Source organism: Fistularia commersonii, chromosome 6, assembly GCF_037954325.1.
Source record: "Fistularia commersonii isolate RoL2024-O1a breed Wild chromosome 6, RoL_Fcom_v1.0, whole genome shotgun sequence".
NCBI classification, from domain to species: Eukaryota; Metazoa; Chordata; class Actinopteri; order Syngnathiformes; family Fistulariidae; genus Fistularia; species Fistularia commersonii.
The window spans coordinates 4,156,076-4,183,064 of NC_141289.1; the positions used below are offsets into that span (position 1 = coordinate 4,156,076).

At 40.7% G+C, this 26,989-nt stretch overlaps 1 protein-coding gene across 1 annotated transcript in view; it reads left to right on the plus strand.

The window, feature by feature from the left end:
• Nucleotides 1–22,297: 22,297 nt before the first annotated feature.
• The window catches only part of chrm4a (cholinergic receptor, muscarinic 4a), a 53,497-nt gene continuing 48,805 nt past the window's right edge, over nt 22,298–26,989 (plus strand). The window contains exon 1 of the mRNA XM_086147797.1: nt 22,298–22,737. Coding sequence (XP_086003923.1) covers nt 22,683–22,737 — 55 coding nt within the window. The 5' untranslated portion in view covers nt 22,298–22,682. The remainder of the gene's footprint in view (nt 22,738–26,989) is intronic.

Below are 26,989 nucleotides of genomic sequence, written 5' to 3' on the forward strand. Positions count from 1 at the left end.
TGGGTTGTTGTATGGGTTTCAGGGAGGAGTTGAGAAAGGCTCTGGGTGGTCAGGGAGAGCTTTCAGATGATTGGACAACAACAGCTAGCGTTATCAGGAAGACAGGTAGGTCAGTGGGAGTGCTCGCCGAGCACTCCCACTGGAAAACAGGTAGAGGGAAATGTATTGACAGATGCTAGAAGAGTGATGGGACGATGGAAAGAGTATTTTGAAGAGCTGATGAATGTAGAAAAGGAAAGAGAGACAAGGGTAGAAAAGGTGACTATTGTAGACAACAAAGTAGCACAGATTAGTAAAAGTGAAGTGTGGAAGACATTGAAGAGGATGCAGAGTGGAAAATCCGTTGGTTCTGATGATATACCTGTGGAGGTGTGGAAGTGTCTAGGAGAAGCAACGGTAGATTTTCTGACTAGATTATTCAACAGGATTTTAGAAAGTGACAATAAGCCTGAAGAACGGAGACGAAATGTGATGGTGCCCATTCTTAAGAATAAGGGGGATGTGCAGAATTGCAGCAACTATAGAGGGATAAAGTTGATGAGTCATTCGGTGAAGTTATGGGAAAGAGTACTGGAAACAAGACTGAGAGCAGAAGTCAGCATTTGTGAACAGCAGTATGGCTTCATGCCTTGAAAGAGTACTACAGATGCAGTATTTGCTTTGAGAATGCTAATAGAGAAGTACAGAGAAGTCCAGAGACCTTGAAAAAGCATATGACAGGGTGCCAAGAGAGGAGCTCTGGTATTGTATGAGGAAATCTGGAGTGGCAGAGAAGTATGTTAGACTGCTGCAGGACATGTATGCTAGCCGTGAGACAGTGGTGTGGTGTGCTGTAGGGGTAACAGAGAAGTTAAAGGTGGAGGTGGGACTCCATCAGGGATCAGCTCTGAGCCCCTTCTGGTTTGCAATGGTGATGGACAGGCTGACAGATGAGGTTAGACAGTACCATGATGTTTGCAGATGAAAATGTGATCTGTAGTGAGAGCAGAGAACAGGTTGAGGAAAATCTAGAGTGGTGGAGGTATGCGCTGGAAGGAGAGGGATGCATGTTAGTCCCAGCAAGACAGAGTGTGGGGTACTATGCCCGGTACTATGCCCATGGAGGGTCAGGGGTACAATGCAATAGAAGACTATCAGCCAGAATTAAAGGAAAGATGTACAGTGGTGAGATCAGCAATGTTGTGTGGCCTAGAAACGGTTACAATGACGCAACAACAGGGGGCAAAGCTAGAGGTCGCAGAGATGAAGATGCTAAAGTACTCTTTGGGAGTGACTAGAATGGAAAGGATCAGGAATGAGTCTATCAGAGGAACTTGGGGTCAACAATCCAGAGCAACGGAGAGTTTGGAAAAGAGGTGAAGAGATAGGTTAAAGCAGGTTGGAATGAGTGGAGAAAAGTTTCAGGGGTACTATGCAATAGAAGACTATCAGCCAGAATGAAAGGAAAGGTGTACAAGACAGTGGTGAGACCAGCGATGCTGTATGGCCGAGAAAAAGTTACAATGACCAAAAGACAGGAGGCAGAACTAGAAGTCATAGAGATGAAGATGTTAAGGTTCTCTTTGGGAGCGATCAGGATGGATAAGATCAGGAATAAGTCTATTAGAGGAACAGCACATGTTAGATGTTTTGGAGAGAAGGTCAGAGAAGCCAGACTTAGATTGTTAGGTTATGTACAAAGGAGGGATAGTGAATATGTTTGTAGACGGATGCTGGAATTGAAGCTTCCAGACAGAAGGTCACGATGAAGACCAAAGAGAAGATTTTCAGACATAGTGAGAGAGGATATGAAGGTAGTTGGTGTGAGTGAGGAGGATACAGAGAATAGTGTTAGATGGAGAATGTTGATTCGCTGTGGCGACGCCAGAAGGGAAAAGCAGAAAGGAGAAGAAATATATATTTGGTTTATCTATATGTATTGGAATTAAGTGAAATATACAGAATTTTGACACTGAATGGTGCAAATTATATATTTGCAAATTCAATTCTATACTTCTTTCAGATCTTTTGTTATTCTTGAAATAATTAATTAAAAAGTGATATACACAGAATTTGATTTATTGATCCTTGTATTTGTTGACCTCGAGAAGGCATTCAAATGGGCTGCATTTGAACAGCCAAAACAAGAAATGTGGAATGCAGACAGAAGGGCGCCATCATAACTGGCAACATCAGGACCTCAGCAAGATGAGCCAGTTTGAATATTTGGATGTGTACCAATGGCAGAGTCCACCAATGTAAACACAGCCCAGTTAAAATGAGGCAGGTCAGTGGGAGTGCTCGGCAAGCACAAAGTCCTTGATGCCAAAAAAACACTAATGTGTTTCCGTGAATGTCTCAAGCTTTATCGCCTGAATTTAAGACATGCTAATGCAAATATCACACCTGACGAAGTGAAGATCAGATCAGTGTGCAGAAAAGCGGACACTGCAACCATAAGGGGATATGGTAGGGAAATGATGATGATGAATGACTTTCTTGAACCAAAAATCTTCATCAATATTTTCAGATGCATACAGTACTAACATATAAAGCTATAAATATCTCAATTCAATTGATGAGATGTGAGCAGGGCTTCATTCATTATGTAGCTCTACTGCATACTGATGGTAGTATAATGAAATATCTCTTACTGTCACCTGTGTATTCTTTGAAATTCCCCCGCAGTGCTTTCTAACGCAATGAGTCTTTGGCTCTGTCATGATGGGTTGCCATGATCATCTGACAGGGAGGAGCATCTAAAATGCACCTGGGCTGTTTTCCATCACCCACATTTAATGACTGTAAAACTCCAATAAGTAGAAACCAATTGCATGTTTTGTGTTAGCACAGTGGTATTTCGGATATCTCTAAAAGTATTGCTTACAAACTATTGACTGGTGGTTGGGGTGAAGTATCGAAACAAAGGAGATTCAAATAATCACCCTTCGTCTGGATTTGAGTTGTTGAGTTCAAGTGAGGAACAGATCTCAAGAAAAGAAAGAACTCGTCTGACCTTTAAAACAAATTAAAGTACATGGAGGAAATTCTTCCTTTGAAATAAATAACAATTTAAAAATGGTATTAAAACATTAATGGAGGTTCGGTTTGGCGGCCGTTACCTCCAGTCGGTCCACCTTCATCTTTAATTCAGACCGTGCACACACATCTGAGTCTATCTGTACTTTCGGAAATAAACAATAATAACTCCAACTGCGACAATATAGCAGCGTTTCATTGCTCTTTATGAGATTCGATTCAAAATGTTCCCCCCTCCAGGTCCTCTCAGGCTATAAAATTGAATCATTGTCATTTTCTCGAAGCAAAATGTGTAATCTCAAGTTAGCATTGTGATACTGGTAATTAATGCTGAAAATATCAACTATATTTCAAAGTTTATGTTTCTTCATATGAATAATTTCTGAATTCTGTTTGTATAAAACTCAGGAATATCTTTAAGCACTTTCAAGCCACAGATGTGACAATATTGTTTCCATTTTTCACCCGATAAGGACTTAAAGTATAAGCATTGCAAAAGATACACACACACACACACACACACACACACACACACACACACGCAAACGCTAACCAACTGCTCCATCTCTATTAGCATAAATGTGAAAGTTTCATCAGAAGCGGAGGAGAGGAAAGTTTGGATCTGTTTATACCTCTCATTTCACTGCCTGGTTTCGTAGATACGGTTTGATTTACTACAGTCTCTCATGCCTCAGCTCCCATTTGGCCTTGAAAAAAACAAATCCTCTCTGCTAAACGCGATGTTTTCCTTCCCCTAATTTCGCTGTTTTCACCCATTTCCCCCAATGTGATACAGGAACACAACTTTTAACCCGCTTTTACTAAAACCAGGTCCATATTCTGATCACTGCTCTTGTTTTTGAATATTTGACGTTAAATTGATGAATTACCTAAGACAGAGTGTCTGCTTTGCAAGTGTACCTCAGATTTACTGTCATCGTGACATGCAAATGAATGTGCATTAACATAAATTATATATTTACTGTCCTTTGAGCGTTTACCTGTTTATCCTGCTCCAAATTAGGACCGAATGACATACTGAGGTCATTGGAACAATTTCCTAAAATAATTACAACACCATCTGGTGGTTGGGCTGCAAGTGGCACTACAAATGCATAGCAGTAATCACACTCTGAGTCATCATTGTAATGATAATTAAGGTGATAGTTTATTGCACTTATCAAGTATAAGGGCAGTGGGTTCAACCCATGGTACATATTCTGACCCCAGTTATAAAACAGTTGAAAAAATGAAAGTTAAAAACAAAATGTAAAGTAACTGGGCTGCTTTCCATTGGCTGCATCAGAGGAAATAAACATGGACCTGTAAGTATACATATTCATACATTTACATATAGATATATGTATGTATGCATGTATGTATGTATGTATGTATGTATGTATGTATGTATGCATGTGTGTATGTGTCTATGTATGTTCATATTTCTGCATTTACAGCATGTATGCAATTATGTATAAATGTATGCTTGTATGTTTGTACATGTGTGTAAATGGGTGTATATGAATATATAAAATTGTATCCAAATGTATGTATGTGTGTACATAAGCTTTACATATACTTTACATATATATATGTGTGTGCATGTGTATATAATCTTTTATACATATAGATATTTATATATACTTATATACACATACCCGCATATATGTATGTATGTGTGTTTGTAATATATACACATAAATTTTTGTTGTTATTTAAAGATTTCTAACAAATGTTAGAAAAGTTAGAATCATCCTTTTTCCCCGAAATATCAACTGTTCCGCACAAATACATAAATAGACCAACAACTTCAGATGATTGTTGATCAAAAAACACAAAGAAGATAAAATCTAAATATTCAAAAGCGGTATGATAAAATCTGTCCTTTGGCTCAAAAGCGGCCAGCCTTTGTTCTCAACCAAAGTCTTTTTCTGATCACAAACTCCGTGGACGTCCATTCACACCCCTGTGGAAGAATCACCTATCATCAATATTTCATAATTCATATAATGTGAAAGACTGGAGGATGAGAGCCCTAACTTGGGGAAGTCATGTCACAGGGTCCTGATTCACCGGCTGTGCTGCCAAAGTGAGGGGGCAAAGGGCTGGAAGAGAGCACACACTGCTTTATTAGTATGTAATTTTAGAAATCACTTGAAATGGCGCATAAGCACATGAGTAATATTGTGGAGCATGCACACGCGCGCACACACACACACACACACACACACATGCACGCACACACACATGCACAAAAACACACACACACATAGTCTCTTCTCTGTAGTGGGTTGTGTAAGAAGATAATGGCTGAGCCAAAATCAGCCCACTTCAGTCCATGACACACACGCTGCCTGTGTTTGCATGTGCACGCGTGTGCGCGTGTCAGGGGCAAGATGAAAAAAGCATAGGGTTCCTTATGTAAGTTTGTCAGATCAAAATGTGCAGGTTGTGGCTTTCTCCTGTGCACAAGGCATAAATATATATATACAGACATGCAAATATGTAGACATTCTCTGCAATTACCCCATCATGAATGAAACATGAGCAGCAGGCAAACTGTTGACCAGCGCCAGGAGAGCAGTTGGGTGTTCTGTGTCTTGCCCAACACTTCGACGAGACGGGAATCGAACCAGGAATGTTCGATTCAAAAGATACCACACTGCCCCGGTAATCAACTTTCAGTTGTCAGTTTTTATTCACACTGTCACTTTTATTGTTTCTTTTAAATCTGTATTTTGTGCATGCGTATATGTACAAATCGCCACAGTGTCCTTGAGTGTTGAGTAAGGTGCCTTGTATGAAATGTAATATCATATATATATATGTATATATGTGTATATATATTTATATATATATATAGTGGCGCTAGGCAAGGAAATGATGATGTCTTAAGTCATGGACGAGTTTAATCAACGAGCACCAACAACAACTGGAAACCGTGAATTACCGGTTACGCCCTTTAGTGTATATATATATGGAGGATGAAATAAATATATATAAATAAATAAATTTATACACACACACACATACACACACAGGCATATACTGTATATATACACATATATATCAGTGACATGCAGTCAGTAGAGGAAGGTGAGGCCAGGCCTCACCTGGCATTATGGAAAGAACAAAATGTAAAATGAAAAAATAAATTGGATGGTTCCATTTATTCAGTGATTTGTACTATAAAGTTATTTTCCACCTAACTTTACAATTTTTAGTCGTTTTTTTTCAAAATCGCTGAAAAAAAAAATCACATTTAGCATTTAAATATGAAGAAGAAACGTGCGGTGACACAGCAGCCAGCGGAGCCCACTATGGATTGCGCAACGATTCTGCTAACTGCGCTGCCATGCTATGCGGCTGAGACTGTATTGCTGTCTCTGTGAATGTCACTATTAAAATTTTCAAACACTTTAAGCACTAATATATGAACTAAATTTCCATACTTAAGCTGATGTGTATAATTTTTTCATCAACAACTACAACGTGTTTCTCTTGCTGAGCAATCGTAAACCGGCAGCAAAGACACACTAGGTGAGGCACGCGGTGACGAGGCCTCATGGTAGGAGGCACTCGTGATCCCAGGGATCCTCTTTACTTCTCAGCTGAAGAATAATAGAATTTGCAATAGCAAGCTACTGTAAACAGTTAGCAAGTCAATTGCAGCCATCCAGTTATTTTTTCCTCTTGCTTGGCTTTATTTCCAAAATGGAGGATTACATTGCTAAACTGAAAGAATTTTCTAAACTGGACTTTCAGTCGAAGCAGGAGATAATAAGTAAGGGAAGACTGACGCTGGCGCTAATGGATTGGCTTCAGACTACCAGACAGAAGACTCGGTCTTTTCAAACGGAGTGGTACACAAGAAAAGGCTGGTTGTGTGGATGTCCAGTAAGAAAGCGCCTTTTCTGCTTGTCCTGCATTCTTTCTTCAACTTCTGACAATGTCTGGAGTCAAATGGGTTATTGTGACCTGAAGAATCTGCAAAGAACGCCGCTCAGCGGCGCATGGACTTCATGGACTTCATTTATAAGTAAAAGTAAGACATAATAACATTTTTTTAATGTGCTTTTTCTATGCTACAGTTTGTATATTTAAAGAATGCTGATATGATATTTTGAACAAAACACGTTAACTGCTGCCAATAAAATGGTGAATAAGCAACTCCGTAGGGTTTGTATGTTTGTAAATCTGACTGATGACTTCAGTGCCTCACCAGCCATGAACCTCACCGCACATCACTAATATATATATATATATATATATATATATATATATATATATATGTGTGTGTGTGTGTATATATAATGTATATATCCTTTTTGAATGGAAAGTTAGTCATTTCATTACCAGCCCCTCCTGCTGACATGCTGATGTGTCCCTGAGCACTTTCTCAATTATTAATTATGAATAATAAATTATTAATTGTTAATTATTGATTATACTTTCAGCTTTTCCCTTCAAGGGTCACCACAGTGAATCAACTTTCTCCATCTAACCCTATTCCCTGTATCTCCTCTCAAACAACAACTACCTTCATATCTTCTCTCACAAGGTCCATAAATCTTCTCTTTGGTCTTACTCTAGAGCCCCAGCATCCGTCTACCAATATATTCCCTATCCCTTCTCTGTACTTAAATGAACCATCTTAATCCGGCTTTGCTGACCTTCTCTCCAAAACATCTAACATGAGCTGTTCCTCTGATAGACTCATTCCTGATCCTATCCATCCTTGGCATTTTCATCCCTGTGATCTCTAGCTCTGCCTCCTGTCTACAGCTTTTCTTTCATTCTGGCTGATAGTCTTCTATCACATAGTACCCCTGACACTTTTCTCCACCCATTTCGACCTGCTTGAACCCGTCTCTTCACCTCTTTTCCACACTCTCCGTTGTTCTGGACTGTTAACCCCAAGTACCTGAAATCCTCCAACTTTTTGATCTCCACTCCCTGGAGCCTCACCCTTCCACCAGGGTTCCTCGCCTGTCCATCACCACTGCAAAGATGCCCAGCATGATGCCAAAATCAACTTTGCGGAAGAATCCAGGTTCTGCTTGCATCAGCCATGCCGTCATTAAATTGCCACACGGGGCTCCACAAGAAGGCGAGTTCTGTCTGATGGCTTTAAAAGCTAATGAAGAAGGCGGGACTAGACAACAGGCATCCTGAGCTGGGTTCGCTGGGGACTGATAAGGGGTTTTCAAGAAGATTTTCATAAGTAACATGATTAGAAATCGCCTACTATTGCCCTAATTATTAGATGACGCAGTTACGTTTGGATTATGGATAGAGCTTCTCATTTGCATGCTGGTTTAACCATTTCTGGGTTCAGAGGCAGTCATGAGTCTAGTAATACTAATTATAAGAGGGTTATTTTTTTCTTGCCACGTAATTTGAAAATATCTTTCTTTTGAAGCTTGGCTATGTTGCAATACTTTTTTTTTCTTTTTCAAATGAATTCATCAAAAAAGAAGCTCACTCATACCTCCCACAGTTCTCACAGGTAATCCCATCGCTGTGTGCACTTTCATCACTGTTAACACCCCATCTCCAATCCATTAAGCTAATTTAGATCATTGAAATGGTCTCACCTTCACTTGACTGGTTGAAAACCCCAGGTTGCAAGCCAGCGTTGGCTCGTGGGGGCTCAGAGAGACCGCGCTGATCTCCATTCACACAGCAGCGACCGGACGTTTGCCTGCTCTGACGGTCTATTAACTCTCACTTTGGCTGTCAGCGTTGATTCTATCGCACAAATGGCTGACTTATTTCTATCCCCCACTGCTGCCATGAGGTGATTACATCACCTGAATAATGTATTTAAACTTGTCTGAGGGTCAGTACTGGTTTTATGGGATTACTTTCTAAATGGGAATTAGATCAGTTGATGGTTGGTGGTGGAAGGCAGGCGGACGGCCGTGTAGAGGTTTGTTGCTCTTGCATCGTGGCAATTTCAAGCTGGAGTTTGCAGGTTTTCCTGTCTAAATGTTGCCATGTGACTGACAGGTGAACCATCAAGGTTAAAGCATGGACTGACTCCAGAAGCCCCTGCAACTGCATGTGCAGGATATGAATGTCAATATAGGCATGAATCCCAATGCATCCACATGCTAACCATCAATTAGCAGCTTTGCATGATGAAATTCATGATAATTGGATAGGACAGAACTTTATAAATTTCTTGGGAGACCCTTAGAAAAAGTATTGATATAATTCTATATATTTTAAATACTACTACTACTACTAATAATAATACATTTTATTTAAGGCACATTACTCGACACTCAAGGACACTGTACAGATACAAAAAATACAGATTTAAAAGAGACAACGAAAATAACAAACAATAAAAGTGGCAAAGTAGTGAAAAAATCATATATGGATAGTTACATACATACACACGAGTATATATATATTGTAATGACCCTGTGGCACTGTCGGTGGAAGTTCTGAGTTCTGTGTTATCTGACTGACTGTAAAAGTGTTTGGAGTGGTGGGAATGAGGGGGCGTGGTGGGGTTTGTGCGCGAGGAGTTGGAAGTTGAGTGAATCTCCTGTTGCTTAATCGCGAAAATAAAGATAAAGTCTGTTAACCGCCAAATCATCATTGTTGACAATCCATTGGTGTCAGAAGTAAAACACTGGGGTTTAACCGACTGAACTTCACTGGGTTGTAGCAGTACAAGACCCCTACATATTAGGACTTGATTCCAAGGATCGCCCACTGTGTGTTAGCCCTGCCGAAGAACACACTGACCTTTCCTGGGGGACCCACAGTGGAAATAGTGCACTCCCTCCAGGCCCAGAGACCACTCCTACCAACCTTGTGAGTGGTTTGGCAAATTATAGGTCAGACTCTTTGCTCTGGACTTTCCTGCTTGCCAACTTGCCCCCCTCACCACATATGCCAGTTGATGTGCAAACCCCTGTCTGGGACCAGCAACTGGCATCCTGTAAGGTGGACAGGCTGGCAGCAGTAAGAGTTATGGCAGCGTAACTGTGAATGTGCAGACCCGGGGCAGCCGACGCTGTTGATCCAGGTGGGGGCACAGGGAGAGAGAGTGGTAGCTTATTTCAGCAGAACTTTCAACAAGGCAGAATGGCGTTACTGTGTGACGTGTAGAGAACCCCTTGACATTGTGGAAGCGATAAGTCACTTCAGGTACCACCTGTGCAGCCTGCCCTTCACTGTCTGAACTGACCACTCTGCTCTTCAGTTGTTAATGTCCTTCAAAGAGCCAGAGAGACAGATAGCAAACTGGCTGGAAGAACTGGGGTCCTATATCTTCCAAGTGGAGCACATGGCTGGAAATTGACATGGTACCCCTGTGCTGCCAATGGCTATCGGTACTGTGACAAGACAAAGGGTAGCAAGAAAGAGCAGCACGCGGGACAGCAAGGCCCCATGCAGGTTGGTGAAGGACCTGTCTGCAGAGAGATGCAGACTGTGAACACACCGGACTGGAGAGCTCAGCCATGACAGAACGCTGACCTCGGACAAGTGCTTCAATGGGTGGAGTCAGGACAGAGGCCACAGTGGAATGAGGTTGCTGGGTGTTCACCGGCAACTAAATGTCTGCTTACAAAGTTTGAGGCTCTCCGGGTAAAAGACGAAGTGCTCCAGAGGGCTTGGAAAGAGCCAGCTACTGGGTAAGAGAGGTGGCAGGTGGTGGTTCCCAGAGCACTAAGAGGGACAGTGTTTAGAGCCACACACAGAACCATTGGGGCAGGACACTTTGGGGGTTGCATCCGGCAAAGTTTCTACTGGGGTCTGCTCAGGAGAGACATTGAAGACTTCTGCCGCTGCTGTGACCTATGCACAGCACACAAAGGTGCCCCAGAGCAGTCATGTGCCCAGCGTCAGCATCGATGGAGAGGATGGTGGTGGATTTCATTGGTCCTTTTCCCTGCACAGACCATTGTAAACGTTATGTTGGGCTTGTTGAAAGGCTCAACAGAACCCTGGCAGAACAACAGACCATCCTCACCGCGGAACATCAGCGTGACTGGGAAATGCACCTCCCCCTCATGTTATTGGCCTGCAGGTGAGCTGTGCAGGAATCCATCTCCTGGACACCTGCCCTGCTCATGTTGGGGCAGGAGCTGTGGACATCAGCGGGAATGGCATTTGGCAGACCCCCAGACACACCAGCAGTGCCAGCAGGGCCAGAGTACGCCAGAGGCTCCAGGATCGAATGGAGTTTGCTCATGCCTTTGCTCATGAACAGCTGCAGAAAGTGGGCATGAGGCAGAAAAGAAACTATCACATGAGGGCCAGGGAGAGGGACTTTATGGCTGGGGACCTAGTGTGGGTGTACAGTCCAAAGAGGAAGAAGGGTTGGAGCCTTAAGCTGGACAGTCCATGGGTGCGCCTTGTGAGGTATTGGAGAGGCTGGGGGAGGTGGTATATAGGGTGCAACTGCCCCTCCACAGGGATAGGTTGGCCTCAGATGAGATGAGGCTCATCCACATTGGAACCCTGGACCTGCAGCACCTACCCAGAGAAGTCAAGCAGCCACACTCCCAGGCCCAGGGAATGTTCCTCCTTCCATTCCTCCGCCTTCTTCAACCCAAAACTCATCCTCTGTTTATCAGCGGGCAGTTCGGGGACCGCAGGTGCAGCCACTCTCATTCAGTCAAAGGCAGCCGGAGAGATGGAGAAAGCCTCCCGCTCATTTAAAGGACTTTTTCTGCTACCCCTCGGGGCGAGGGTTTTTGTGTGTGTGTGTGTGTGTATTGACCCTGTGATACTGTTAGTGGAAGTTCGTAGTTCTGTGTTTTCCGACTGTCTGTGAAGGTGTGGAGGGAGTTAGGGGGCATGGTCACGTGCGTGCATGGAGTCAGAAGATGAGTGAAGACCCTGTTGTTTAATTGCGAAAATAAAGATAAAGTTTGTTAACCACCAAATCGTCATTGTTTTGAGCACGTCCATACAGACATTACAATATAATTACATGCAAACACATACACACATATTAAAATATAATTAAATGACAGAGCAGCTGTTCTAAACATCTGTGTTTTGAGTTGTGATTTGAAGTGAAACCTCTGAATTACACATTCAAGTTGTTATATTTTACCAAAACCGTCATGGAAAAAGATTTGCTCCCACGCAACCTTGAACCAGTTTGACGTGCAGAACTCAACAATCTGATTCCTGCTCCCCAATAAACAGAAAACAACTTCCCTTAATCGTCTTATCGTGCTCCTCCGGCGGATTCTTTTCAAATCATGTTCCGTCTTCCTAGTCGGTGAAAGGCGCCTCGTGGAGTCGAGACCCGTGACCACATCAGTACGACTCGGCTAGGAGATCCGAAGGTAACGAGGCTAAAAGCCTCTTTCCCGCCTCACCCTGTCCTCTCTTCCTCTGCACCAGTCCTCCTCCTATTCTAATTGGATTAATTAACGGGTTAGCTTTGAAGTGACAGCGGTGGTACACAAGAGTGTATGCACATGTGTGTGTGTGTGTGTGTGTGTGTGTGTGTGTGTGTGTGTGTGTGTGTGTGTGTGCATGTTTGTACGAGCCTGCACGAATGGCAATACTTCAGTTAGAAAGAGAGAGAGGGGGTGGGAAAAGGAAGAAATCACTAAGACTGGAATAAAAAAGAATGAAAGTCAGCCTTGGGGGCAATTCATGAAAATATGATTTATTTTAAACATTATTTCTATTCATTTACAGATTTTTTTCTTCCACCACGAGTCTGAGCAGAATAAATTGCTGTCAGTTCCACTGCTGTAAATAAACAATGTCCACAAAAGCTAATGTGGCTTAAGCTCATTAATTGTGTCCTCAGAACACACTAATGTGGACATTGTTTGTAATGATCACTTACATGTTTTGGAGGAAACACAGCCTCAAATGGAGGAACGTCCACAGTTCCCTTCCGTCTGTTGTTTGAACACCAAGCTATTTAGCACAAGACGACAGGTCTGAAAAACGGAATAAACAAACGAACTTGGTGGTAAAACTGACAAATTTTGAAGCTGACTGGATTTTTGAGAGCTAAGAGTAAAATACATCTCCAGAACAACAACTTTCAGGATGTATGAAATGAAGTTTAAAGTCTGACATGTTTTTTTCATTTATTTTTTTCTTGTTGGAGATCCACTAGCAGATAGTTGATAGATTTTGTCCAATCGAGAGGAACCAGGAAGTGTTCGCTGCCCCACTTGCATTCATCCTTTTAACAGTGTTGCAAAGAAATTACTGTGGACTGTTACCACTGTAACATAAGATCCACTTTTATACATGAAGTCCTTCAAGCTAGCAAAATTTAGCAAAAATATCCCTGGAAAATAGTTATGAAGGGTTAAGAAAACTCTTAAATCCTGGTAAATAAACAAAACAACACACAAATAAATGTCTGTGTGTAGGTACATGCATATATACTATGTATAAAACTATGTATGTGTGTATAGATACATACATTCTTCTTCTCCCTTAGACTTTTCCCTTCAGGGATTGCAACAGCCATCTAACTCATTCCTGATCCTATCTACCCTGGTCACTCCCAAAAAGAACCTCAGGATTTCCATCCCTGCGACCTCCAGCTCTGCCTCCTCTCTTTTTGTCACTGTAACGGTTTCTTGGTCATACAGCATCGCTGGTCTCACCGCTGTCTTATACACCTTTACTTTCATTCTGGCTGTTGGTCTTCTATAACATTGTACCCCTGATGCTTTTCTTCACCCATTCCATCCTGTTTGATCCTGTCTCTTCACCTCTTTTCCACACTTTCCGTTGCTCTAGACTGTTGACCCCATATACCTGAAATACTCAAGGTTCTTGATCACCACTCCCTGTAGCCTCACTGTTCCACCCGAGTTCCTCTCACACACATATACTCTGTCTTGCTGCGACCAATTTTTTTATTGCTCTCCTTTCCAGCGCATACCTCCACTTCTCTAGGTTTTCCTAAGCCTGTTCTCTGCTCTCACTGCAGATCACAATGTCATCTGCAAACATCATGGTCCATGGAGATAACTGTCTAACCTCATCTGTCAGCCTGTCCCCACTGCAAACACGAAGGGGCTCAGAGCTGATCCCTGATGTTGTCCCACCTCCACCTTGAACTTCTCTGTCACCCCTACAGCACACTGCACCATTGTCTCACAGCTAGCATACATGTCCTGCACCAGTCTAACGTACTTCTCTGTCAGTCCAGACTGCCTCATACAATATCAGAGTTCCTTGGCACCTTGTCATTTGCACAATCGGGTCTGCGAGCCCTTTACGCAAGAAATAGGTGTTGATGACGCTGTTGCTTCAACCAATCAAATTTTGAGTTGGCGACATCAAAGCCTTCTAGCAGGCTTCAGCAACGTCAGCGTATTCACACCCTCTGATTGCATAGTCAGAGAGTGGACAAGTGTATTAGCAAGGAGAAGCGCACTAGGGAGCTGCAACAGAAATGTAGTTGTGTTTGTTTAATATGGTTTTTTCAACCCACAATGGCTGCAGGGGGAGAAGTAACGGATTTAGTTACTAATATGTTGTTAAAGCGATTTTCTTTTTGAAGAAAAGCTGGACATAGTAAAGAAAGGTCGGGCAACTCCTAAGCTAGTGAACCTGTCACAACCAGGAAAAGTATTTGTCCGACATTTCAAGCCACGAACTACGACTGGTACCCCTGGCTCACAGACTCCGAAGTACACTGCAAATTTTATTGCTAGGAGTGCTTGGAGCTGAAGCGCACGGATAATCTGTACATCAGAATAATTGAACTCTATTTGAGGAAAGAAAGGAGGATGGATTTTGTCTACTAACGATCAGAATTTTGGTGAGTAGAATGCTGCTATTTTCCTCAATAATACTGCAAGTTTAAAAGGTTATTCTTGGTGGTTTTTCTGTGTCGCAGCTGTTTGCTATGAAGGCATTTATTGTGGCTATTTTCCGTTTTTGTGGCTCCCGCATCGGGACCGGACTTTGTTGTCCCGTTGCATTCAGGAACTGACCAAGCAAGAATGGTTTAGTCAAAGTCAGGAAATACACTCACAAGATATCCCAGGCTAGAATGAATGTCATCCCGAGAGGATCATTCACCCTCTCTGGACACCCGCTGAGAAGCGTCCAGCGGGTGTACAGGGGAGGAGGTTCTGGCCCCGAGCTGAGGAGGCGCGGTCCTTTTATAGCATCCCTTCAATGGTTGAGTTTATTTCCTAATATTGACTTGTTTTACACACTCTTGGAATTGTGGCACTTGGGGTGCCGGGCCGCGCCCCAGACAAAGTCAATCGATTACGCTTGGGTGTCAGTGGAAGAGCACAGAGTTGGGCATCCCTTTGTCGTCGAGTGATACGCTCCCGTGGGCGAATTTTAACACCACAGGAGTTATGTATTTGCAATGCACCTCTCTTTATACTGCATTTCTGCATAATAAGATGTTTTTTTTACAGCCATAAACTAATTCTTGGGGGGTGGATTGATTCGGAGCACTACTGAAGGCCTAGGTGTAAAATGCATGGCCCACCACTGATAAATATAATGGGGTAAAAAAGTATTTATTCAGCCACCAATTTTGCAAGTTTTCCCACTTAAGAAGACGATAGAGGCCTGTAATTTTCATCAGAGGTACACTTCAAGTATGAGAGATAGAATGTGAAAAAAAAATCCAGAAAATTACTTTGTCTCATTTTTAAAAAATGTATTGCAAATTATGGTTGAAAATAAGTATTTGGTCAAGGGCAAAAGTTAATCTCAATACTTTGTATGATACCGTTTGCTGGCAATGACAGAGATCGAACTTTTTCTGTAAGTCTTCATTAGGTTTTCACACATTGTTGCTGATATTTTGGCCCATTCTTCCAAGCAGATCTCTTCTAGAGCAGTTATGTTTGGGGCTGTCACTCGGCAACACAGATTTTCAATTCCTTCCAGAGATTTTTTATGGGGTTGAGATCTGGAGACTGGCTGGGCCTCTCAGGGATCTTGAAATGCTTCTTACTAAGCCATTCCTTTGTTGCCCAAGAGGTGTGCTTGGGATCATTTTCACGCTGAAAGAACCAGCCAGGTTTCATTTTCAATGCCCTTGCTGATGGAAGGAAGTTTTCACACAAAATCTCACGATACATGGCCCCGTTAATTTCCTCTACACGGATCAGTCATCCTGGTCCCTTTGCAAGAAAACAGTCCCAAAGCATGATGTTTCCACTCCCTTGCTTCACAATAGGTATGGTGTTATTTGGATAAAAGTCAGCATTCCTTCTCCTCCAAACATGACAAGATGAGTTTTTACCAAAAATTTCTATTTTGGTTTCATCTGACCATTCTCCCAGTCCTATTCTGGATCATCCAAATGCTCTATAGCAAACTTCAGACTGGCCTGTACATGTACTGGCTTAAGCAGGGGGACACATCTAGTACTGCAGGATTTGAGTCCTTGACGGCATAGTTTGTTATTGTTGGTACCCTTTGTTACTTCGGTCCCAGCACTCTGCAGGTCATTCACTGGGTCCCACTGTGTTTCGATCACTGCTCCTGTGATCATTGTGACCCCACGGGGTGAGATCTTGCATGGAGCCCCACATCAATGGAGATTATCAGTGGTCTTGTATGTCTTCCATTTACTAATAAATGCTCTCACAGTTGATTTCTTCACACAAAGCTGCTCACCTATTGCAGGTTCAGTCTTCCCAGCCTGGTGCAGGTCTACAGTTTTGTTACTGGTGTCCTTTGACAGCTCTTTGGTCTTGGACATAGTGGAGTTTGGAGTGTGATTGTTTTAGGTTGTAGACAGGTGTCTTTCATTCTGATATCCAGTTCAAACAGGTGCCATTAACACAAGTAATGTATAAAGGACTAAGGCGTTACAGGTTTGTGAGAGCCAGAAATCTTGCTTGTTTGTAGGTAATGAAATACTTATTTTCCACCATAATTTGCAAATAAATTCTTTAAAAATCAGACCATGTGATTTCCTGTCTCTCATAGTTGAAGTGTACCTATGATTAATATTACAGACCTCTATCATCTTTTTTAAGTGAGAGAAATTGCACAATTGGTGGCTGACAAAATTCTTCTTTGCCCCACAGTAATTCTCTTTCTCCTTACTGTCCAACCGAGCATACAAGTCATTGTACGCTCTTTGTTTTGCCTTTGCTACCTCTATCTTTACCTTATGCTGTATCTGACTGTACTCCTGACTCTTCTCTTCAGCCCCTCAGTACCCAACTTCGTCACTGCTAACCGCTATCTCTGTATATACTCCTGCACTTCCTCATTCCGCCACCAAGTCTTCTTATCTACTTTCTTTTCACCAAGTTCTCTCCTACCTGTCTCCCTGATAACATTAGCTGTAGTTGTCCAATCATTTGGAAGCGCTCCCTGACCACCCAAAGCTTTTCTCAACTCAACTATTCTTTATATACATATATACATGTATATAAGCACACATTTTGTAAGAAATCACCAAAAAAAGAAGTGAAATTGCTCTACTTTTGTCATCATTTTAACATCTCAGATGACAGAAGGTGAAGACAAGATAAGTCTGTGGTTGTTCATACTTCTGCGTTTGTGTGTCTGTGTTTGTGTCTGTGTACTTCTAGTGATGACCAGAATATCTCCATTTAGCATTTCAACCACTATGAACTATCTGCTGCATTTTGGGGGGTTTCAAATCACGATTTCTGTCAAGGCTTTATTATTTTACTTTTAGATGTCCTATAAGTCATAAAAATAAAATAAATAAAAATCAGCAAAGTGAGGAAAATGTCTCGGCCTGGCTCTGATAGGCCACCGACCCATGCTGTGCCTTCTGGAAAAAAAGAGTGATGGAAGCATTAGGAGCACAGAGATGTCCAGCCTTCGGGGCAAATTCAAATTGTGGCGTCATGTGGCCCAGCTCCATTTCCACATCAGCCGTCGTGGTGTGCGAGCATGACGTGAGGAGCTTCAAGTGGCCGGCGGAGGCATGGAAGATCTCGATGTGGATCCATGCACCATATACCAGCGATTTCAAAGGTACAGATGCTTGAAAAGTGTCTCACCCGATGTTCCCCGAGGGATTGGCTTTCAGCCTCCCTGTGACCCTCTGAAGGATAAGTGGTTTGGCTAATGGATGGATGAATGGAGACACTAGAGAGAGTGATTACCTCTTACACTGGAAAATGGCCGGCAGTGTTGTGGCCTGACCTTGTATGGAGAACGGGATCTGAGGCTCCTCGTAACCAGTTTAACACTGGAGTATAAATGTGCCAATCAAGGTGTTTTGGGGGCTTGAGTTGCTGAGGAGGCGTGGCCTAAAAGAGGCAGTTTTACAGACTCAATCAGTGTTATTGGGTTATTATGGGCAGGAAGAGTGCAGCTCAGGGGCTGTAACTGCGGATTGCAAATACAGTTGGTGGGAGGAGCAGCAAAAAACGGGCAAGGGCAGCTTCTCAGGTCCGATGCGAGCATTGAAAGGAGAGAAGAAAAGTAAGGATGGAATATGTGTGTACATTAGAAGAATGAATCTCCTTCACGACCCAGATACATCAGCACTTCCAGTGATGCCGGTTAGAGATTAGAAGAGATGTAATGAGCAAATCTGACATTGGCATCTCGGCTGTTCTGCGTCTGTAGACAAGAAAGAAGCGGATCTAACAGTCGCTCGCTGTTTTACCACAGAGGGAGTCACCGAACTGATATTCATGGAAATTTAAATCTTACTCTCAACCCTGAAAAGTATTTTCTTTTTGTCTTTTAGACATTTTTATTAATTGTGAAGTGGAGGTAAAGAATGAGCCGCCAAAACACTTTATGCCCAAAGTATCTGCACCCGAAGCACAGAAACACAGGCTAGTGAACTGTAACGAAGCTGCAAGTGCAGAAAAGGAAATTAAATTCCAGGTTGTTCCACCTAGCAGCAGGTTTGACACCTGCCTCTTACAAAGGTCACACTCTTAACAAGGCGTAACCTTTAGTCTCAATTACACTCAAATGGGTTATTCATGGGGAATGTTCACCTCCAGAACATTCCTCAGGGGTAAATAAAAGACGAAGGGTGTTTTTCCTTGTACCTGACTGAACAAGAATCCACACTTGGCACGATGAGTCAGGCCCTGGTCAGCGATCGGAGTGCTAAAGAGGGGTCAGAGAGCAGGCTTGACTCAGGTGATAGTAAATTAGCAATGCTGATGTTAGCATCGGTGACAGCAAGCAATGAGTAACTACTGACCGGCACTGATTTTAAATGAGACACATTTATCAACTGTTACCATGACAACTACAGTATAACGAAGCAGTTTAGCCTTCTTTTTTGCAATTTGGGAACTCAGGCACAGCAGAGCATCTTATCAGCCATTGTGATCAGAAATGCACCAAAACTGAAACAACTTGCTGTTAATTTATTGATTATAAATCAATTATGCTATTGATTTTGAAATTCAAGCTACTCCATTTGCAGTGGGCTTATTTGTGGAGGCTTTACTCAAACGTTCCACCCTCCTGTTAAAATGTCAAGCCCGTCTTGACATTTCGACATTACCACAAAAGCCATATTCTGCTTTACTTTAGACATCATCTTGACATTCAACATTACAGTAAAAGCGAAATTCTGCTTAACTGTTGACATTTTGGATCCTTGTTAATTGGGCATTGCAATTACATTTAGCTAACATTTAGCTTAACAAAAAATAGCGCACATCCTGACTCATGTGAAAACGACTTGAGAATCAGAAAGAAGAGTGTTAGTGTCTTGTGTATTCGATTTGACCTGGTTCAGTTCTGGGAGTTACGTTATCCTAGCGTCTGGAAGGAGTGGGTGCTAATTTTTCATCCTTCGCAGACCGAGACCATTTCGATTTTTGACAGCCAGGATTTACTTCCGCGTAACATGTTTATTTCCGCTGCAAATAAACTCAGCGGTGTTTAAGGGGATTGGTTGTTTTTTAATAGCGCCACTTCACAGCGGCTGCTCTTTGCGGCCAACCGGGAAGAGGGAAGCAAGAGCACAATCAAGGCTTTAGACTGTCCATTGAAAAACAAACAGCCACATGTGGATGGAAAAATCTTTTCACCAGAAAACAACCAATGATGTTTTAGATGTTTCTTAAATATTGACCTGTTCCAATGGCCTGTTGGCATAGAAGGTGCACAAAAACCAAAAGCATCAGTTGGTACTTTTTTAACATCAAGCATGAAGTGAACTTTTAGCCTGAGCATGCAAGGGCCGGACTGCAATGGATCTGTGCCTGAAGCGATTCATAATGTGATTATCTACCTCCTCCGTAACGGCAAGGACATCGCCGCTCTGGGGTTCCTCGAGTTGAGCATCGCTGGCAGAGCCCCCTGGCCCCCTGGATCTGGAATGAGTCTGTCTCAGGGGAAGGACACCTTCTGAAACGTCTGTGTTTCCAACAGAACCGCAAGCAGATTATCCACTGGGCCAGCTCACCCGGCGTCCTGACGCCCCCACAAGCTGTGGCCTCATCTGGCCTTTGCTGAGATTCACAGAAATGTATTTCTTTTGTTTTTGATTTTTAAAATAAACTAAACATGATAGAATTTACAAATCAAGGCAACAAATCAGAGTTGTTGATGTAGCAGCAAGGGAGCAGAGACAGAATTTTACCTCTGAATGGTAAATGGTCTCTATTCATAGAGCACTTTCACTCAATGCTTTGTTTTAATTTTAATTTTTACACATTTCAAACTATTAAAATTTTTTGACAAATTTTGTGTCTGACTCAAGATTGAAATAGTTTTTTTTTCAGATAAATACAAAGGACTAACATCAAATTTTATCACCAGAATTTTTTCGTGTAACTAGATATATTATGTGCAATAGCCACTCGGAGAACAATTTTTTCCTCCATCATTAACATATAATTACACTCTAAAAGACATTGTGCATTTTTTTAACAAAACACTTTCAATATTTAAAATTGAAATTATTTGAAAAATGTTCTCTATAAATTATTAAGAATCTCTATAAATTAGGAAAGTATTTAATTCATCTTTTTAGCAGAGAGGGCGGTGTCAGCTTTTCTTTACTGTCTGGTATACTGTCTCCACCCATATAGTGCTTTCAAACCTTGTGGTTTCAAGGTTTTTTAAATATTCTTATTCTAACCCACTTTGGGGTTATTTTTATACTAATTTTGGTATGTTTCCAGACAATTTCCCTTTTTTAAAATGCTCTTAAATTTCTTTTTGAAAATTTTAACAAAAAAACAACAAACAAAAAAAGCACAAAAACCTCACCTTTCTTGTTGCTTCTGACCGTCACATTTTAATAATTGAATGCTGCTAATAAGTGTATTTTAACACATTTTCAGGGGACACATACAGTTGTTTGAATTTGAATTTGAAAGTAATTATAAAGAGTTTAAAATTAGTAAGATTCTGCCAAAAAAGGTAGGATAAATTCCATTCCACAAAAATCAATCAATACTTTTTGTTTGTCCTTGTCAAAAAAAAAAGAAAAAAGTGAAAAAAAATCTGTTTGCCCTCAACCATCAACAGATGGAGGAAGTGAACATCTGGGACTTTTATTTTTATTTTACACTTGGCAACGGTTGGGAACCTATGGCTCGCAAGCCACATATGGCTCTTCCAGTAATGGCATATGGCTCCAAGACAATTTTGAGTTGAAAAAAAAACCAGTTTGGAACTGATTTTAAAATACTTGTGATATATACTATCATTTTAAAGTAAACACAAATTAGATTTAAATTTCATGGGTCACCCGTTAGTCGGGTCGGGAACCAATGGCTTCCGAGCATGTCCGGGTCATTGTTAAGGTGAAGAAATCAATTTCATCAGATAGCCAACTAGTTTATCCTTGTAAAAGAAAAGATGGTGAAAAGGAAAAAAAAAATCATTCCAGTCTGCGTGGAAAAAGAAATTTGCATTTGGATCTGCGGTATGTCCAATATGCAGTGGTAAAATTGCATTGATGAAACGGTCAAATATAAAGCAACTCTTCGAACAAATCCATGCAGCACCCGAGGTCGCATTGAAAGTAATACATATTTAATTAATTATACATTAAAAATACTCTATGGCTCTCAATGAAATATATTTAGAAATATTTGGCTTTTATGGCTCTTCCAGTCAAAAAGGTGTCTGACCCCTGCTCCAAGGTAGTAATACTGTGACGTCACAAGAAGAAGGTAAACAAATAACACTGGGACGCAACAAACTTCAATCAGACTCTTTCACTCACGATTGGTCGAGAGACGTGACATCACAATGCTCTCTCTCTCTCTCTCTCTCTCTCTCTCTCTCTCTCTCTCTCTCTCTCTCTCTCTCTCTCTCTCTCTCTCTCTCACTCACTCAATGAACGCATCTTACTTCCGTAGAGCACGAGGCAAACGGTGCGGCGGGATCCTCTCCGTGCTCTCCCTATTCTCCCCGCCAAAAAACTTAAAAATATTAAATAAAAATAATGACAAAAAAAACGCGCCGTTGGATGTCAATAGGGTCTCACCGACACCAGGAACGACGAACCACCACGGGGGAGATTTGAAAAAAAAAAAAGAGAAATAAAGTCTCTGAGAATAGCAGATAGACAAACTACAACAAAAGGTGAATTCAGAAGGAACGAAAGAGGGGGATTTTCCGCAGGTGGAAGAAAAAAAAAAATATATATATAAAAAAAAAGAGGGGAAAAAAAACTTGGAATCCCCGCGAGCGGCGGAGGGTCTAACGGAGGTTGTCCGGTGCTCCACGCGTCATGCAACATGAGTAACGGCAGTACTGGAGTCGGGGGGCTGCAGCCCCTCTGGAACTTCACCGGTGAGTGAGGCGCTTCACTTCGGTTATTTACGGTAAACGTGCAGGTTCACGACGCCTTGGCAGAATCGGAAATAATACACCTTCGTTGTTTTGATGTTGTCATATCAACATCCTGGTATGTTATGACTGGGATGCCATGAATAACAAAATTAATAAATTAATAATAATAATAGCTATGTAAGAACGGCAGGCATGTTAAAATCATGTAAAAAACAATTAGAAAGTCAAGAATGTAAAGGTAAAAAAAATACTTAAGCTAAGAATTTGAATGTAGAAAAACATTATTGTTAAATTATTTGTTTCAATTGTGATTGTGCACATATATATATATATATATATATATATCTCATTATTATTATTGTTATCCATCCATCCATCCATCCATCCATCCATCCATCCATCCATCCATCCATCCATCCATCCATCCATCGATTCCCTGCTGCTTATCCTGGACTCAATGTTGCGAGGGATACTGGAGCCTAATTGTTATTATTATTATTATTTTTATTATTATTATTATTATTGTTATTATTATTGTTGTATAAGCAGGTGAGTAAATATTCCTTCTGATTTTAAAATTTTGACTGTGTTGGAAGTAGCTGTGTTTTCATGGCTGCCTGAAAAAAAAGCGAAAAAAGGACAGATTTTTAATATTCAAACATGGGGGCGGGGGTGGGGGGGGGGGGGGTTCGGGGGGGGGGGGGGGAGGGGGGGCTGCAGATTATACTGGGAACAGAAGAAGGAAGAATTAAGATGAGGATTAAGGGGCGTAGGGAGACAGGAGGTGGAGGAGAAAGTGACAGGAGAAACACAGAGAGCAGACAAACAGAATTAGGTTTTTTAGAGATTAAAAAGCATGAATAAACTTGTCTTCTTCCTCTGCTGCTGCTCTTTTCATCTCCCCCGTTGCTTGTCTTCCCTCCTCCATTCACGAATGAGTTGGAATACATGAGGCTGGAAAAGAGACAGAAAATGAGGGTCATGCTGTTTCCAGATGTTTCGTTTATGAATCTCAAATGTCAGGAAGGAAAAGTGACTGAAACGTCGGCAGGCATTGGAGTCTTTGGACCAAAACATGAACTTTCACCTTTTGCCTCGACTTGAAGATGAAAATTATCTCAATGCTTTCAATAAATTATTTACTCAAATTTATAAAAAAAAAAAAAAACTTAAATAATTTCAAAAAATGTGATATCAAGATTTCAGATTTTTAGATTTTTTTTTGGCCATTTTTTCAGTCATTCTCTTGCTTATTGCTTGCTTATTGATATATGGCACAATCCTTTCAGATTAAATAAGACATCACGCTCTCTGGATAATATTTTATTTTATTTTATTTTATTTTATTTTATTTTATTTTATTTTATTTTTAAATCTTTATTGGTGTCACAAATAATATTTGACTTAATTTTTTGTGAGAGGCATTTAACTATTATTTTCCTTTGCAGTATAATTATGATTTATGTTCACATTAATATTATCACTTAATCTTATAAATATAATTATTTCATAGTTAAAATAATACATAATAAATGTTACATATTGTTAAACATGTTATTTCAGACTGCTGAAATTAAAATTGAAATTAAAAATCAAAAATTTGTTTTATTTTATCTTGTAAAAATTCTCACTTTTGGGTTTTTTTAAACACATTTTCAGACATTTTCTTAAATTTTTCTTAAATTCTTGTAAATTTTGGATTTACGTGTGTAATTCCAGTTTGAAATGGTCTTTCTTCAGATAAACAAATGACCAAAAAGCACTTCTTCACACTTCTTTCTTGGTAACATCAATCTGCCTGTCACAGCTCATCAATTGAATTTGTTCCTGAAACAGGATGCATAATATGCAAAGGCAACGAGGGGAACCATATATTTCACTGTAAATTTAATCCAGTTCCATTCTACATAAGAGTGTTAATTTTTTTAAATAAAAATACTTTGAACATTTGAGTATATATTTAAAGTAATTTTGAAAAATGTTCACGCACAAATTTTTAGTTATGCTATTATTATATTCATCTTTTAGGCAAATATTTTGTGCTCTTCCCAACATGACTGTTTTTTTCAGGTAATATTTATGTTAATTATCAGCTTACTATTAATTGTATCACTAGTTTCAGAATTACGATATTTGTTCCTCATTCATTTCCTTTCTGATATCTTTCTAAAGTGTTGAGCTGTCTTAATTCCTTTAGTTCTGGCCACCAGAAGGTTTGTTGCGCCTCCTGAGCCGACGCAGGGAGATTTTGTTTTTTCATGGATTTATTGGCGATAAATGGAAAGGTAGAAGTTTTAAAAATGTCATAGCAGATAGGGTTCTTCCTTTTCGCTCCTTTTTCCGCATCTGAAGTTTCTTTTATGTCAGATTTGAATCTGCAGTTTTACCGGTTGGGGCGTGCAAACGTCTTTCAGCCTTCAGTCTGCTGTGATACTCGTGTGTCATGTGATGGCATTGTGATTGACAGTTGGGAGTTCTAGATAAAACATCCGGGGGTTGATGTAACGCTCTCCTCCATTTTCATGCCATTCCAACCCGTTTCCAACCCCTCCTTCAAGCAGCTCCTCCTCACCTCCTTCTCCTTCGCTCTGATATCTCCTCCCCTCCTTCTGCTCCCCTAATTTTATCCTGTTTGCATCGGTGTCCCTGCAGTGAACATATCCCTGTGATGTGTGCACAAAGGCACACGCACATGCCTGCATGGATAATGGCTTTTTCGGGGGGCTCATATACATGATTTCATACTGTAAGACGGAAAATGCACTCCTGCATTTGCCCGAAGATTAAGCTTGTAAAAATCTTCCACTGCCATTTTATATTACTGGTATGGTAAGAGGCAAAAACCAGGTATGCTCACTGGGCTGTGTCACAGCTCAGTGACCTTTGACCTCCAAAACTCTTCTAGCGGTGACCTTTAGCTTAGTTTTTGAGATCCTCAGTAAACAGAGGGATTCCATTACTTTGTCAGGGGGCTATTGTTCTTGGAATTTTTTTTTGCCCATTTTGATGAGTTCCTCATCACTCATTTCTTGTTTATATTCTTTCTTCAGGTATGTGCAAATTTCAGGAATGTTCGTTTTCATTATTCAATTAAAAATCCTGTGCGTTTTCTTCATTTTTGGGGAAGAGAGTGTTTGTCAAATTTTTCAATGACAAATCCTGTTTATTTCACATATTTTTCCTGATATTATGCTTAGTTCTTATTATCTCTGCATACCTTAATTTTTTGAGGATTCAAATACTGAATTTGTAGCATTTATATTTTTCATGTTTCTTGGTTATTTTCATACATTTTGCTGAGGAGCCTAATAATAATAATAATCATAAAAATAACATCAACAGGGACAAGAGTAATAATAATAATGATGATTATGGTAATGATGATAATTTGACTATCATCAATATGATGCAAATGTATAATCTGCAAAAAAAAAAAATATATTCGTATAAACATGGGTCCATCGTGCTGTGAAGCGCTAACCAGTGCGCCACCGTGTCACCCAGCTGTTATTATTACTATTATTATTATTATTGTTAGAAGTTGTTGTGTTTTGCCAAATGTCAGGTTTTTTTTTTTCTATTGTTCAGATTTTCAGATTTTCAGGTGTCTAGTCTGACCTTTCAATTCAAATTGTTATTTTTCTAGGTTTTGTGTAGAAAATATTGTCTCCATGAGCGCCTTGGATTTTAATCCATGTCTGATTAAATAGTAATTGTTTTTGCTGTTTGGTTATTTCCTCTGGAAAATAGATTTTTGTCAAAAATGCAATAGACAGCGACAAAGTTTAGCCAATGTCTCTAAATCCTATAAATACATGTTTTCAAGGGTGGAGCCAAAATTAGCCAGACGTTTGAATGAGAGGGTGAGTGGTTCTCCCTATGTGGTTGTCAGGGAGGAACCCCGCCTTTCACCCAATCGCAGCTGGGATAGGCTCCCGCAGCTGCAATGACCCTGACTGCGGAATAAGTGATATCGATAATAAATGAATATTTATAAAGCAATTTAGGAGATGTAAATTAAATAACAAATCACATTAATTCATTCATTCAGCCCATCTTGACTTGAAGGACAGCCTCCGAACAGGAAGCCAGTGGAGTCAGGCCAGCTTCATTTGAACTGTGTTCACAGTAAATGTCTATGCTTGTTGAGTTTGAGAGAGACATGTTCTTTAATTACAAAACTTAATTTCTGACATTGGCCAGCAAAAGAGGGAGAGGAGCGGAATGGGCGAAAAATGAAATAACTCGTAAA